Source organism: Betta splendens, chromosome 10 (assembly GCF_900634795.4).
Source record: "Betta splendens chromosome 10, fBetSpl5.4, whole genome shotgun sequence".
NCBI classification, from domain to species: domain Eukaryota; kingdom Metazoa; phylum Chordata; class Actinopteri; order Anabantiformes; family Osphronemidae; genus Betta; species Betta splendens.
In genome coordinates, this window is record NC_040890.2 from 2,691,507 (window position 1) to 2,707,169 (window position 15,663).

Sequence of the window (15,663 nt, forward strand, 5' to 3'; positions counted from 1 at the left end):
CAGGTGGTACATCCCATGTAAGGGCTTGTCATCCCATTGATGGTCCTCTTCCAGCATCTCATCCTCTGTTCTCCACTGCCTGAGACATTCACTCAGCACGTCATCTGTCGGGGCCTTATCCTTGATGTACTATGGATCTTGGATGTTTCATCCTGGATAGTGGCTCCCACGCTCACTAGTCCTCGGCCCTCCTTCCTTGCGGGCTAGCGTACAGTCTCAGGGTGCTGGATTTGGGGTGGAACCCTCCATGCATGGTGAGGAGCTTTCGTGTCTTAACATCTGTGGTCTGTATCTCTTCCTTTGGCCACCTTATTATTCCCGCAGGGTATCTGATCACTGGCAGGGCGTAGCTGTTTATTGCCTGGGATTTGTTCTTGCCATTGAGCTGGGTTCTTAGGACTTGCCTTACTCGTTGGAGGTATTTGGCTGTTGCCGCATTCCTTGTTGCCTGTTCAAGGTTGCCGTTTGCCTGTGGTATTCCAAGGTACTTGTAACTGTCCTCAATGTCTGCTATTGTTCCTTCTGGGAGTGAGACCCCTTCTGTGTGGATTACCTTGCCTCTCTTTGTCACCATCCTCCCACATTTCTCGAGTCCGAATGACATCCCGATGTCCGAGCTGTAGATCCTGGTGGTGTGGATCAGCGAGTCGATGTCTCGCTCACTCTTGGCGTACAACTTGATGTCATCCATGTAGAGGAGGTGACTTATGGTGGCCCCGTTCCGGAGTCGGTATCCATAGCAAGTCTTGTTTATTATTTGGCTGAGGGGGTTCAGACCTATGCAGAACAGCAGTGGGGACAGTGCATCTCCTTGGTATATGCCACATTTGATGGATACTTGGGCAAGTGGCTTCCCATTGGCTTCAAGTGTGGTTTTCCACAACCTCATCGAGTTTGCAATGAAGGCCCTTAGAGTTCTGTTGATGTTGTACAGCTCCAAGCATTCAGTGATCCATGTGTGTGGCATTGAGTCATAGGCTTTCTTGTAGTCGATCCAGGCTGTGCACAGGTTGGTGTGTCGCATTCTGCAGTCTTGGGCGACTGTTCTGTCTACCAGCAGTTGGTGTTTGGCTCCTCTGGTATCCTTACCAATGCCCTTCTGTGCTTCGCTCATGTATTGACTCATGTGCCCACTTATCTTAGCTGCGATGATGCCTGACATGAGCTTCCATGTTGTGGAGAGACAGGTTATTGGCCGGTAGTTGGATGGGACTGTGCCCTTTAAGGGGTTTCCTTCATTATCAGGATTGTTCGCCCTTCGGTTAGCCATTCAGGGTGAGTCCCATCCCTTAGCAGCTGGTTCATTTGTGCTGCCAGGCGCTCATGGATTGCAGTGAGCTTCTTTAGCCAGTAGGCGTGGATCATGTCAGGGCCAGGTGCTGTCCAGTTTTTCATACCTGAGACTCTATGTTGGATGTCTGCCACTGTGATAGTCACTGGATTCTGTTCAGGGAGGTTCCTGTGGTCTTCCCTCAGATCCACCAGCCACTGTGCATCACTGTTGTGTGATGCCTCCCTTTCCCATATACCCTTCCAGTACTGTTCAGTTTCCAGCCTTGGTGGGTCTGCTCTGTTGTTATTACCCTGCCATTGAGAGTACACTTTCGCAGGTTGTGTTGCGAACAGCCGGTTTATTCGTCTGGCTTCGTTATCTCTGGTGTATCTCTTTAGGCGGCTGGCCAAGGCTTGTAGCCTTTGCTTGGCAGTTTCGAGTGCTTCAGGTATGGGCATATGGCTGTACCTCTTGGGCATCGGTCTTTTCATTGCACCTCTCTGGGCCTCTGTCATTTGGCTCACTTCCCTCCGAGCTGCCCTGATTTTTGCCTCCAACCTTCGTTTCCATGGTGGGTATTGTTTCTCATGGCTCCCATGGTTGCTCTTATAGCCAAGCACCTCTAGGATCACTGATGCTGAAGCGTATATCAGCTCATTGGTTTCTGTGATTGTTGTGGTAGGGATCGCTCTCAATGCTGCATTCACATCTTCCATGAGACTTTCTGATGGTACTTCACTTAGCCGTTGTAGTGGGGTTCGGGGTTGCCTGTTCAATCTCGCCATGATCTTATCTTTCAGGTCAGTCGCTGCCTCGCTCAGCGTATCTGTGCTTATTGGGGCTTCGTACCCAATTTCCGGTTGGGGAGATGGTGAAACCTCCCCTCTGGCCTGGCGTCCTGGCTCCCCCTTGCCGTAGCATTTGTGTTGTATCTCGTCAATCTCAAGTTGTGATAGCAGTTGCCGTTTGTGGATGTTGGAACACTGAGCTACTAGTTGCTTCGCCGTCAGCCTTGAATGTGGGTTTCTCCGTTCCCATTCACCAAACATTCTTTGCATGTAGCCCCTCTGACTAGGGTTATTTGAGTAGTAGCATTCCAACAGAGCCTTGTTCTCGCATCTCAGCCATTTCTTTCTTGTTCCAGTAGCCCACTTCTCGCCAAGGTGCTCTGGTTCCCCAACACCTGACGCAGACCTTATTAGACCGGGCGACGTCTGAGCCGGTATCTCATGTGGTACATTGTCTCTCATGATATGAGGTAGGCGGTAGCTTGAAGGGTCTTGCCCAAGGACCCACACTGGATACCTATTCGCCCTAACGGGGATTCGAACCGGGAACCCCCCACATGCAAGTCCTGTGACTTTACCGTTTGAGCTATCCAGCGATAGATAATATATAATATATAAATATATAATATATAATATATATATATATGGCACACATATATCATCATGACTAAGTTAACAAAGTTTTATTCAAGTTTTATTTAAGTTTTATTCAATGGAGAAAAAGTCAGATGAACCTGGCTTATATACTCTAAAAAAATATGGTAGCTTTAACTGCTTCTGCTGCAAACTTCAATCTAAGGAAGAGTACAAACTGGGAAGGACTTACAGTAAAAAAAAGAAAAAGACAAGTCACTTTATGTTGTATTTTAAGTCAATGTCACTTGTTTACACTTTATTTTGGGAGTATTAGTAGGTACTTTATATAAAGCAATTTATATTTTTACACTAGCAGTAGCAGAATTAACTGCAATGCAACAGGGAGCCACGTGAAATCTCGCCTAGGGTTCCAAATTGGTTAGGGCTGGGCCTGAGTACAATCCCCAATACTCATAATTGACATTGTTCTATTACCAGATCAAGAAATGATTTTCCACTGTCAAATAAATTTCAGTGAATCAATTCATTCAGTCAGCTCATGTAATGCTTACTCCATGTAATCACATTCACATAACTGCACAGAAACACTGGAAGCACATTTTTCTACATATTGGGTCAACGAGTGCTTTCCTAGTGTGGTTACAAAACAAATAATCTTAATTGTTACGTGTTTGTCTGTGAGGAACCACGCATCTACAACAACAGAAACACACCCTGCTGCTCTGTTCTGCCATTTACAGGAATTTGTGTGTGGTCTGCTCAAGCTGCAGCAATGGAGGCGTCATCCAGCCGCCGACCCTGAGGCTAGGGACAAAGTGAACACAGCACTTTAGAACACTGATCAGCAGCATCACCAGCAGACCCACAAGTCAGTATGTGTTACCTTGACAAAGATGCACTGGGGCAGGAATCGTCTCAGTGTGTGTGCACTGGTGGTGGGGCAGCGGGGCAAACTGATGTTGAGCTGTGGAAGTGTTTGGTAACCAGCCATCAGAGGATAGTAATTATACAGCATCTGCTGCTCTGAGCCAGGGAGGATGCGCAGACGCACCTGGAAGCACAGAGGAAATTGTTTAACATTCAAGTTGAAAGGTCCCTGAACTTCCTAAACTTTTATACTTTTAATACGGCATACAGACAGGTTTATTCTACGGCATGACTTTGTACGAACTGACGTATTTATCCATGTGTCTGTGACATACTGTTGCTACTTTTTGGTGATCACGAAAAAAACAGCACAAAAAAACTTGAGGCAAGACAGGACAGTTTTGTGCCTCATCCTGCGGGGAACAAAATCACCACAAATTCCTTTCAATTTTCTAAAAGTCAGTAAAAATAGGAATTGTGACAAGCAACAAAGCGATATTTATATACAGTACATAGTACATACATAGTTACAAGTTGATTTACATGAAGTTACTGACTGATTTAAACGTGCACAGCTGAAGCTGTTTATTTCTGTGATATCTTACTGTGAAAATCATCACATTTTCCCTGTGGATTACCGGTAGTTCTGCTTTTCTTTTCGGGCTTTGTGCCAACAATCTTGTTTTTCCCACACCGTAAGGGTCTTTGTCTTTATTCTAGAATGAGCACAGCTGTACCTGTTTGAGTCCAGAGAACATGAAGGCATCAGAAGGTTCTACAGTCATCTCCACATCCTGCACCAGAGTTGTTCTGTTCTCTATGTGGTATCGAACTGGGAGAGATTCTCTGACTCGACCAAAGGATGGCAAATCTGCAACAAAACACAGGTGCTAAAGTGAACTGTTTACTGAAAAGCATCATATATACCATCTGACTACACACGTGGGAGGAAGGAATTCCAACATCACTTGTTTAAAATATCCATGTAACGCGTGTCTGAGTCCGTGTTAAAACTGTCCTGTTAACGTTATTATGAATTTGCTTCCAATCTCACATTTACTACAAAACAACAAGTGTCCTTTTCTGTGGTCGCCCTTTGATTTAAAATTTGACATTTTTCATTTCACATTAGATTCCACAAGACCCCATGATTACAAGTGTCACAAACTTAAACAAAAACATTCTGAGCTTCCTGATGCAGCTCAATCAGGAGTCCTCTAATTCCTGACTTAACCATTCTTGTGCACTCACTTATACTTATGTGTCTCATGACATTGTACACCTATGCCAAAAATTGTGGCATATTGTAGTAGGCTGGCACATGTAGCAGACGTTTCTTATTTCAAAAGCCTTTGTTTTCTGTGTAAACACATTTAACAACTGTAAAACTTTAACTTGTCCAAATTTTTACACTACCGTTGAAAAGTTTGGGGACACTCAGTAATGTCCTTATTTTTGACAGAAAGGCACTTTTTTTGCAATGAAGGATTAAGAAATACACTGTTTACATCACTAATGTGGTAAATGACTATTCTAGCTGCAAATGTCTGATTTTTGCTGCAATATTTACTTTGGTGTATAGAGGCCCATTTCCAGCAACTGTCACTGCAGTGTAGTAAATGTACAATGTGTCTGCTTATTGTGTCAGAAGGCCCAGATTACCTCAACAAATTAACATCCAGAATGGAAAACACCAAATTTTCTGGGTGACCCCAAACTTTAACAGTAGTGTATATTTTATATGTTGAACCTGATCAGTAACTCAGGGATGTGTGAGCTCAGATATGTAGTTGACCACTTTAATGTTGCTTAGAAAAAAGGTACTGCTAGTGTAAATTAGGCAGTTTATGTTTCAATCTTTAAAAAATAATAATTGGCAATAAAGTTTAATCTATTCTAAAGAAAATTGATGTAACAAACTAACTGACGGAGTTTAGCTAAAGATGTCACCTGTATGTACTGTAGGTGTGATATTTTAGAAAACCCAACGTGTACTGACCAGCGTGAATGTAGAGAGGGACAGACTCCAGGATGACGTGAGGCAGAGTGACTGTGGTCTGGATGAGAGGACTGTCTGTACTGGATGACTTCCTATTCCAACAGGTCAAAGACAGTTAGAGGTTTATCTGCATATAGCAACATCCTCTCACGTGTGTGTGTGTGTGTGTGTGTGTACTTATACTTGCATCCAAGTGAGAATCAAACAAAATCACTTCTTTGAAGACCTGTTTGAGGGTTATGATGTGATTTTAGGGCTTAGGTTAGAATTAAGTTTTGTGTTAGATTAGAGCAAGGGTTAGATGTCTGCCTTTAGTTGCGCTGATGGTTAGGGGTTGGGTAAGGGGCTAGGGAAGGCATTATATCAATAGAGGTCCTCACTTTGACGCAAGTACAAGGGTGTGTGTCTGTGTGTGCCGATTGCTTCTTAAACTGGGCACAAACCTCTTCCATGATATGAGGTACTGTCCTGTAGCCACAGTGGTATTTGTGTTGGTCAGTGGTGGACAGCGGAGACAGAAACACTCACTGGCACACTCATCTGACTGAAGAACCACTGAAGACACAAAGACAACATTACAGCCCCTCCATCATTTAAAGCTATAGCATGTGGAAAACCAGCTCTACCACTGGTACCTTCTTGTAGCTGGGACTGAAGCTTTGGTGTGTTGCTGACCATAGTCGCTAGCTGCAGAGAGGAGGAGACCAGCAGAAGCGGCCAAGGAGACGAAGAGAGGATGTCTGTCATCAACAAAAAAGGGATGTCCACTGCAACCTGGTCCAGCGGTTCGAACTGTAATCACAATAATGCAAATTCTTCTTGTCTCTTTGGCAATCAACACCCACACAATCAATTAGGCATCACAGACATACCTTAGTAGATAAAAATTTGACAGACACTTCAAATGGAACCAAGGTCTCTACGGTAACAGTCTCATCCTGTTAAACAAAAGAGAAGCATATTAAGCAGTGTACGCAGGAGGCCAGATACAATTAAAGATTATTCATTAGCAGTAGACATATTTGTAAGGGAGGTTCTCCACCTTGTGACATTTGCAGATGATCTGTCGACCTTCCACTGTGGTTTCAATGCTGTAGGCCACATGGAAGAGAAAGACCCTCGGTCCTGTAGACACGCATCTTACATACACACATTTTTCTAACTGGAGAAACAAACATTGAATGGTTGGCTTTAGTGTATGAAGGGATGTTACACAAAGTGTGGGTCTGAATGGACGTACCTTTTCACCAGACTTCAGGTCTCCCAGGAGTATGTCAGGGAGCAGAGCAGGTGCTGTGTCGTCACAAACCTTTGCGTCATCAAGTATCACGTGTGTGGTCTGGCCCAAATTTGCATCCTGTCCTGGATAAACAATATAAGAACATATACAATAAACTAATAAAATACATTACATTCATATTATTGTCACTGAAAGTTAATTAAACATTACATACAGCATTTCTATAAATATTAGAATACAACACTAATGAAATGCAATAAGTACTTAACATTTAGCACATAATAAAAAAGGAGTTAATAAAGAAATGAATGGAGACGGCACCAGTCTCATGGTCTCATGGTTTAATACAGTTTTGTGCTTGACTTGACCTACTGTACCTGGTTTGAGGCCAGTTGTCAGTTTAACATCTTTGGCCACACCCTCTTCCTGTGACTGGACAGTGAGTTGGATGCAGTAGATTTCATTATTAAGCGCTGGAGGTTGGTGGTTCAGGTGAACAGAAATCTTTGGGACTCTGGAGATAATCCTAAATACACAACAGTTAACATGGATTACATATGTAACAGGTGATTGTAATGCTGGGACTCTGTGTCACAGTCAAGCCCTACATGGTGCTTTGCTGTAGGGTCAGGCTGTCCCATTCCAGCTCCTGCTGCATCTCAACATTTCGTCCGCATCGCCGTGATGACCTGCTGGCTTGCAGGGCTTCATGTGTAGATGCTGCATCTCCACCTGCCCCTCTCCAGCCAAGGTACACACAGCGACTGTGGTCACTGCCCAGCATCACCTCAACACCGGTCATCTTCATAATAAAAAAAAAAAACATTATTGAATCACTCAGCACTCTGTGCCCCACCCCCTCCACAAAACCCACCTCAATCTTTTTGCCAACGTCTTCTGTCTTTGCTACGAAGGTAAAGTTGTAGCATTTGGTTTTCCCTGGCAATAAGTTCATGGTCTCTTGACCAGATGACTCCATAACACACCACTGGTTATACTCCTAAACATAAACACACCGATGCATCTGTGTCAGGTTACAGTACTGTGTGTATGTATATATTATATCACATTATAGGTAATTGTGATTGATTCATGTATTTTATATTAGCTTCAGAAAAGGTTCAGTCAGCAAAACTAAATGTTATAATCTTGTATCTAGTTATGGGTCAGTCATATTGTAGGTTATCATTCAAATACAATGAACTTTAGGTAAACGTGGTGTTTCCATGAAGAGTGCTAAATGTGAAGCAATATTAGTAATTGTTCCTTCTGAGTGAGTGAATGAGTATGCATGCATACATGCATACATGCGTACGTACGTACATGTATGTATGTACGTGTGTGTGCGAAAGGTCAGAAAAAAAACAACTGTTTTGTTTCGTTTCATGACTTCATGATGTCTTTGAACCTGCTGAGAGAGAGAGATGCGTTCTCCGCCTGTCTTTGAAGGTGTGTACCTGCCTGGTTACTGAGGCTCACAGTCAGCTTGTTAAATGATACAGAGTGGGGGCAATTGGTTCTGAGGAACACCTGGAGCTGGATCGGTTGGTCCAGGTGGAAACTGGGAGAGCAGAACCTGGCCTTGCATTGTACTGCAGTCAGAGAACAAAAGGCAGGTTACTAACATCTAATAATGAAGTGTTTACAGAAAGCCTGCAGTGAGAGGGACAAGTGATTACTAACTGAATGGTATGTAGTCCTGCACTTCTATAGTCAACTCATTCAATCCAGCTAAAGCCATGCAATCACTCCACAGTGATCTGGCTGCATTGAGAGAAGACTGATCACACTGTGGCTCAGGATCGGGAACCTCATTCTGAGGGAGAAGGGATCAAAACACAGATGTTGGGGAAAGCACAGGAAGTGAATACATTCAGTTTGTTTGTACCCCTCCACTCACCATAATGACTTTATTGAGATTCTTCTCAATCCTTGACTTTTGCTCCTCCTTCAGTGTTGAAGCTACAACATTGATCAATTATAAAGCAAGTTTGCTTTTGCATAGTCCCCTTTTTTGACTGAGTTCATCTATTATGTCTGTTCAGTTTTTGGTTACAGACTGGGTTCTTACCTCTGCCCAGAAGTTCCATGCAGTATATGATGTAGTCCTTTACACTGGCCATCAGGTAAGCACAGCGCAGGGCTGTGGTCAGTATGGCTGTCAGAAGGCCCCACCAGCGCTCAGTGCGATAGTCACACATCACGTAGTCCAAAAGCCTAAGAACATCACACACAAACAAACAGAAGAGACTCCTGCTCATGACACAGACAGCATGTTGATAATATTTATCATGTACTCAGGTAAACAAACATAAAGAGACTCCTGCTCATGACACAGACAGCATGTTAAATATATTTACAGTATCATGTACTCAGGTAAACAAATGAAATTTGATTGATCTGATAGACATAGTTGTGAGCGAATGTTTGAAAGAGGCTGTTGATACTTAAATTTGTTGTTGTGATCAGTATCATAAAGGTTTGATAGGTGGAAGTCTCATTTACTTACTTCAGTGCTTTGGTGTAGTCTTTAGCGTGGTAGTACTCCTCGCCCATCTGCACCACTAAGACAAACAGAGAGTTAGTGGTCAGTCAAAGACAACACATTACAACAGTATAAAATCATATTTATTAACATTCCTAACTAATTGCAATAATGCCGTAATAAAACAATTCACCACAGCTTAATAGAACAGAGGGACACTCACTGAGGTGACTTTTCATTCGAGGGCACTTGTACTTCTTAAATTGGGCAACAGCATTACTGAGTAAAGCTATTATCAGCTCCTGTAAAGAGTCAACGAGAAAGGCGACATAGAAAAATAATATGCAAACTGCACTCATTTTGAACCACTGTGTATTATGTAAATGATACATACAGAGTGTGGAACTTCTCTCTCTTTAATCTGCAGGGCCAGAATGCCTGTCTTTTCCTTCTCTGTATTAGGAGGATCAATACCTGAAACAGCGCAGATACAGGGGTCATGTTACATTCACAGTACTAATACTGTATTAGAGCCATGTTCACATAATTCTCAACATAACACAGAAGTGCACTGTGACAGAATGGGGAGAAACACCAATAACATTTTGATCTGGTTACAAGTTCTCTATGTTATATTTCTGTTGTTATATATTTTATCTGATCACTACTCTACACATCATGTATTTAAGGTGTACTGTAGATACATGAAACAACTCTGACTGACACATTCTGTGTAATCACAGAGCAGATGTCCGTGTGAACATGGGAATGTCAAATATCTGCGGGCTAAATGGTATCATGTAACATGTATCACTGTAACGCTTGGTCACACAACTCTACTACTTTTTAAACACTGGGGGCCCTACTCTGGTGTCCTTGTCTCCATGGCCTCTGTCCGTAGAAGTCCAGTCCTCCAGTCTGGGGATCCAGGGGGTCAGGGGAGGGGTAAATCATGCCAGGCTATAATAATAAAGCATTAACTGGTCAGATCACATGGATAAGATCACCCGGTTTACAAGTGTACAGTAAGTAACATCTGCTGAGGTTTTCCAGTGGCAGTATGATCACCTGACAAAGCTGCTGCGCCAGATGCTTCCTGTCCTGGCTGTAACAGGCAGCTTGTTGGTAGTAGAAGCCAGGATTCTGGGTCTGGATGGCTGTCAGACCCAACTTAATTGCCTCATCAAAAAGCTCACCAAAGGATTGGAACCTGACAGGAAATGGAGCAGTATGAGAGACGAGGTCACACTAATACATGGACTTTGTCTAGGTTTCACAGACAGTGTACAGCAAAGTTAAATTAAGGCAACATGACACTAAGATGAGTCCAACCACAGGTTGTCCAATAATTGAAGTAACTTTGAGTAGAAGTTGCAACTGTAGTCACAAATGATTATCGGTTTCATTAAATACAGTTTTTACTGTTTCATATTTAAATTAAACTATTACAATCTATTACAAGCATTTGGTGTGTGTTTCTTACTGTTTAGACATCCATGCAGTGTGCTCAAAGGCCAGTTCAGCATTGCCAATCTTCTTCTTGCACAGATCAGTATGCTTCCTAAACTGGGCTATAGCATCTAGGGGGGTGTTATGCTGGAAACACAAACGGCAGATCTATGGACAAAGACAGACAGACCTTAGGTTAGAGATCCAGAATGCTGTACTATTCAACTTTCAATAACTTTACTGAGGCATAATAATATTACTGTTAAATGGACCTGCAGACATGCAACCAATTGCTGGTGAACCATTTTATCTCATTACAACTGATGAAACAAACCTTGTAGTTGATGAATCCAGCAATGGTTTTGATCTCCAGTATGTTGGTTTCATGAGCTCTAAGCTCGTGAATGAGACTGTATGCAGTTTTGTAGTACCTATGAAAAAAGAAAAAACTTATTTAACATACAACGCACCAAGCGGGTGGTTTACTACAGACTAAAGCCACTTTCACACCTACAGGCTTTAGTTAGTTGCAGCTCAGTTACACTCTGTGTGTTGGATGGATAGAGCACCTTCACAGCCAAATGATTACTAACATGCTATGTAACTGCAGCAACTCTTCTCTGCTTTGGCTGGGAACCTTCACTGTTTGTTTTCCAGTGTGTGCATGGTGCAATAATGGTAGTTTTATATGAAGAAAAAAACACTTAGTACAAACACATTTTACACTATGAACACCAAGTTGAGATGCTACTGCTTCTCTCTCCAGCACAGCAAAGCATCTGTTGTTTTCTGAATCTGTAGTGTCACACTTACTTCAGAGCGTTCTGAGAGTCTTGTTTCAGCTCACTGAAGAAACCAGTTTTAAACTGGTGTCTGACAAACAGCAGCTGTGAATTTCAGAAAATAAAAATGGGAACAGAATTTAGATTTCTTTTTATTTAAAATAGTTACATTATATTTAATAATTATATTTAATATAGGTAAATAGTTTAATTTACCTATTGTCTTGAGTGCTGAATTTTGTTGAATTTAGGTGGGTGACCTGTATCTAACTTAATCAACACAGAGATCATAACATACCTGGTGTGTGGTTTTGTTAAGAAATTCCTTGTGTGATTTCACCCGTCGAATCTCTGTGTAGTAATACGTCTGGGCATGTTCATAGAAAGCATTCTCCAATCTGCTCAATAACAAGAACGATCAGAACCACTTCAATTAGAATGTTTTTTAACAAATGAAGTGAGCCCTGCCCCACGGGTATTTACTGCATTCTTAACTACCTTATGATGTATCCCACTAGGTGGTCAGTGTGTGGCAGTACAAAGAGACTCTTCCCAGACAATTCGCAGGCATTACAAAGAGCCTGTGCTCTCTCTGATGCTACTAGGTCCTCTCCTGTACACATGACAAGTTCAGTGATGATTTAGACACTGCTACAATCTCAGCAAACATGGTCTCCATCGAACTCTGTTTCATCACAATAGGAAGACAAGAAAAATGTTGTGTCATTACCTGGAGGAAGAGGGGTTTTTTTCTGAATCAGAACCACAGCCACTTTTGTGTTCCGACCCTGAAGACTAGTCCTAAAGATACACACACATTCACAAACTGCTGATGAATGTGCACAATTCAAAGACCTAAGAGTGTAACGTCACAATCAAATCTTTAATCTTTTCTATATACAAAGTAAATGTACACTCACCTGACAATCTCCACTTTAGTGGCACATTCAGATTGTTTCTCTTTCCACTGTGGGTCGTCCCAGTCCAGTTCATAAAAGAGAACAACCAGAGCTGGAACCAGGTTTAGATGTTTATTCATCCAACCGGTTTTCAAAATGCCTTTGGGGATGTACCACTCATAAGATGTTCGCTACACAGAACATACACGTTAAATGACATATGGAATAAGATCTTCATATACTGCAGACAGATAAAAATAAATTGTTGCTTTGATTTGGTGCTTCTAAATGTAGCAGCCAACTCCTGTGCAGAAGACTGCATTTGTTTTGTCTACTGATAAAACTTCCATCCTACCACCATCGCTCACCTTTGTGCGACATTTAGGGTATTCATGGTCTCCTGGAAGCACTTTGAAAGAGATAGGAACCCTATCTGCTCGACGGTTGGCACAAAAGGCATCCCAGATAGCACGATGTACAGCATTGTACAACACATCCAGACCAGTTAGAGCTACAAAGGCCATGGGCCGGCAGCATAGCTCTGGAGGAAGCTCGGACAGGGATCCTGCCATCCTGAATGTTTAAGAGATTAAATAAGCTAAAGACAAATCACACATCAAAATGTGAAGTCCCTGAACAAAAGTACAGATTTTTAGTCAAATAAAACGTTACTGCAATTGAACAAATAACACATAAACTGAATAATTTCCAGTTTATGTTCAGGTTCATATCAAGAAGGGTCCCTTAAAAAAAACTATACCTTCAACTGTAAATAAATTAAAATTAGTAATTACTGAAGTAATAAATTGCTTTTAATGTTATTGAATCTGTCATTGAGGACAAGAGGGTAGTGAGGTTATTTTCACTTATGAATCTTTACAATTAATTGACAAGGCGAATATAGATTTTCTTTAGATTAATCACGCATGATATTACGTTACTGCTTGTAGAAGATAAATATATAAAACACAAATCTAAACTGAGTTTCCTGGCAACTGCCCTATAAAATGAACACTGAAAACACCAAGCGTGGACGGAGAGGACAAGAGCATACAGGTCACAAGGCTGTAAGATGACTGGCAGGTACAATGGACATGTGTCTCATTCACATACAAATAAACTCTGTCTGTTGAAATGCAGTTAGCATGCAATATATTTTGGAGCCATGTAAATCTATAACGTTAAATTAAACAGTTAGAGACATAGACCACAAAGACGAAGGCGGAAGTGCAATAACCCTGCTGTTGTCCGATTAGCATTCTCAATATATTCGAAAAGTAAACCATTTTCCAATTTGCTAACTCGGGGACACGTTTAACAGAAAACGTACCTCAGCTGCATCACTTCAGGTGCATCTATAACGATGCTAGGCACAGCTAGCTTGCTTGAACTGTTGCACTTGCGGGTCCCAGGAGACCAGCTGTTAGCAGTTTGGGGCGAGGCTGTGAATGTCACTAACAAAATAAACGTCAATACAGATTGAATGTTATGCTCTATGACACCCTTCTTCACCCTCCTTCAGTACCGATACTGGTGGCAATGACACAGCTAGTCACCGATCTGTCAAACTAACAGAAAGAACGTCCTAAGACGTTGTAGGATCAGATGTTAACTAATTAGCCAACTAGCTTTATTCCTACGTCCGCCTCTTCTTCCTCGTCTTCTTCTTTTCAGTGTTTATTGGCGGCTTGTCAATAACATTTTGGTGAATTACCGCCACCAACTGGACTGGAGTGGCTCAGGACTGAATGCATCCCGTAAAAATATCCTCCCTATCAAGCCACATAATTTCAGAAATAAAAACAAAAGCTGGACAAATATACGTTTCCCTATTTCTCTGTTCTGTCATTATTGTTTATTGCTGTATTTAAATCATACTTCCTTAGTCCAGAAATGTATGTTCAAACATGAGTTGTGATAAAATTTCATCTCATTGTTTCATCTGTCTTCTCCTTTGCATTCCATTCCATCAACCCTTTCTTTCCACATCTCATTGCTTCTGCTGCTGTTCCTTCATCCTCTGTTTAATTATAATCCACATAATTCTAAAATCCATTCTCATGCATTGATAATTCCACTGCTACATACTCTATGTCCTATCCACTCTAAATGGATAAGATTTCTTTTTGTCATACCTAGAAGCAACATATCCACTGACATCAGCATCTAAATGTGGTTTTAACCAGTTTCCCTGAATGCAGAGAATGTCTGTCTTCTCATTCTTATCAACAACAAACTTCTTCAACTCAAGACTGTCTACAATTAAACTTTTGATTAAATTGATTGGCTCTTAAGCGCACATCTTGAAATGTAAAATCTCTCATATCCAAATTATGCTTTGATGCATATACTTACATTTTTAGTTTACAAATCCAGAAAACATTTGCTTTTTCCTCTCCTTCAAACTCAATTATGTCAGCTTCTGATTCTCTTTTTTCATCTTCTTTTGTGATTCTCTGTTCACCTTAACAATTCTGTGTCTTGTCAATCAAATTTAAAGGGGTCTTTACTGACCTATCACCCTCCAACAACACTCATTTTCCTACTGCATGGCTTCCACTTCAACTACTGCAACCATTTTTCTTTTTCTTTTTAGTCGCATTCCTTCTTTGTGCACAAAAATAAGAGAAATTGTTGGGGGAAAAAACTGAATCCCCTCTGTAGTTGTACCTTAAATAAAACTGACACAATAAGTTGAGCCCTTTTAGGATTTTTACTGAGCAGTTTACAGCAAAGGCAACTTCCTCTCACGCAAAGAGTGAAAAAAGCATTACTTATATAACCTGCAGTGGTGCATGGTTACACAGTTCATGGAGAAATATTTCCTTCACACAGCAAGCATCAAAGACAAAGATGCTACACACAGGTACTCCCTGTTCTTGATACAGTAAGCACAGCTAACGAGGTTACAATAAATCAGCAAAATGTTTCAACGATTAAATGCAATATTCTTCCAACAGAAATGCAACTTGATTAAGTGCAGATAATCACAGCACATTTTAATAAACTAATTTGAGGGCATGACAGTGCAGTGCAGATTGCAAGAACACTCACTGGCTTACTTCAGACAATATACTCTTGCACGGTTTTAAAGCACCACAGGGAAACTATATGAAACAAGGCAGTTGTAAATTAAATGCGATTACAGTTTGAACTGAACCATACTGTGAGCCTAACGTTTCATTACCACATGTATACAGCTATGGAATGCGTGCAGCCAAAATCAACCCGAGTCAGTGAGCGTGAGCTGAATCTGGCTAAACAATGGTTAAATGCTAACTTGC

General features: G+C 41.5%; 1 protein-coding gene across 1 annotated transcript; it reads right to left on the minus strand.

The window, feature by feature from the left end:
- Positions 1–2,729: 2,729 nt before the first annotated feature.
- Positions 2,730–15,585, minus strand: trappc11 (trafficking protein particle complex subunit 11). The gene is made up of 30 exons (XM_029164724.3): positions 13,710–15,585; positions 12,748–12,952; positions 12,401–12,570; positions 12,211–12,281; positions 11,979–12,093; positions 11,779–11,878; positions 11,512–11,585; positions 11,033–11,129; positions 10,733–10,866; positions 10,318–10,459; positions 10,116–10,209; positions 9,644–9,723; positions 9,473–9,551; positions 9,274–9,328; positions 8,836–8,981; positions 8,665–8,726; positions 8,448–8,580; positions 8,226–8,356; positions 7,639–7,764; positions 7,373–7,566; positions 7,142–7,290; positions 6,765–6,886; positions 6,567–6,686; positions 6,397–6,462; positions 6,160–6,316; positions 5,968–6,079; positions 5,525–5,616; positions 4,263–4,396; positions 3,542–3,709; positions 2,730–3,462 (listed from the first exon to the last, which is right to left on the minus strand). The coding sequence occupies exons 1-30, from the start codon at positions 13,718–13,720 to the stop codon at positions 3,418–3,420; spliced, it is 3,384 nt and encodes a 1,127-aa protein (XP_029020557.1). The 5' UTR covers positions 13,721–15,585; the 3' UTR covers positions 2,730–3,417.
- Between the last annotated feature and the right edge of the window lie 78 nt (positions 15,586–15,663).

Excerpts from the sequence above, each read along its gene's own strand:
- trappc11 (XM_029164724.3), bottom strand. Across the intron at positions 9,724-10,115 it reads ATGGAGACAAGGACACCAGA|GTATTGATCCTCCTAATACA; the intron begins GTAGGGCCCCCA and ends GCGCTGTTTCAG. Across the intron at positions 4,397-5,524 it reads CCCTCTCTACATTCACGCTG|ATTTGCCATCCTTTGGTCGA; the intron begins GTCAGTACACGT and ends GTTTTGTTGCAG.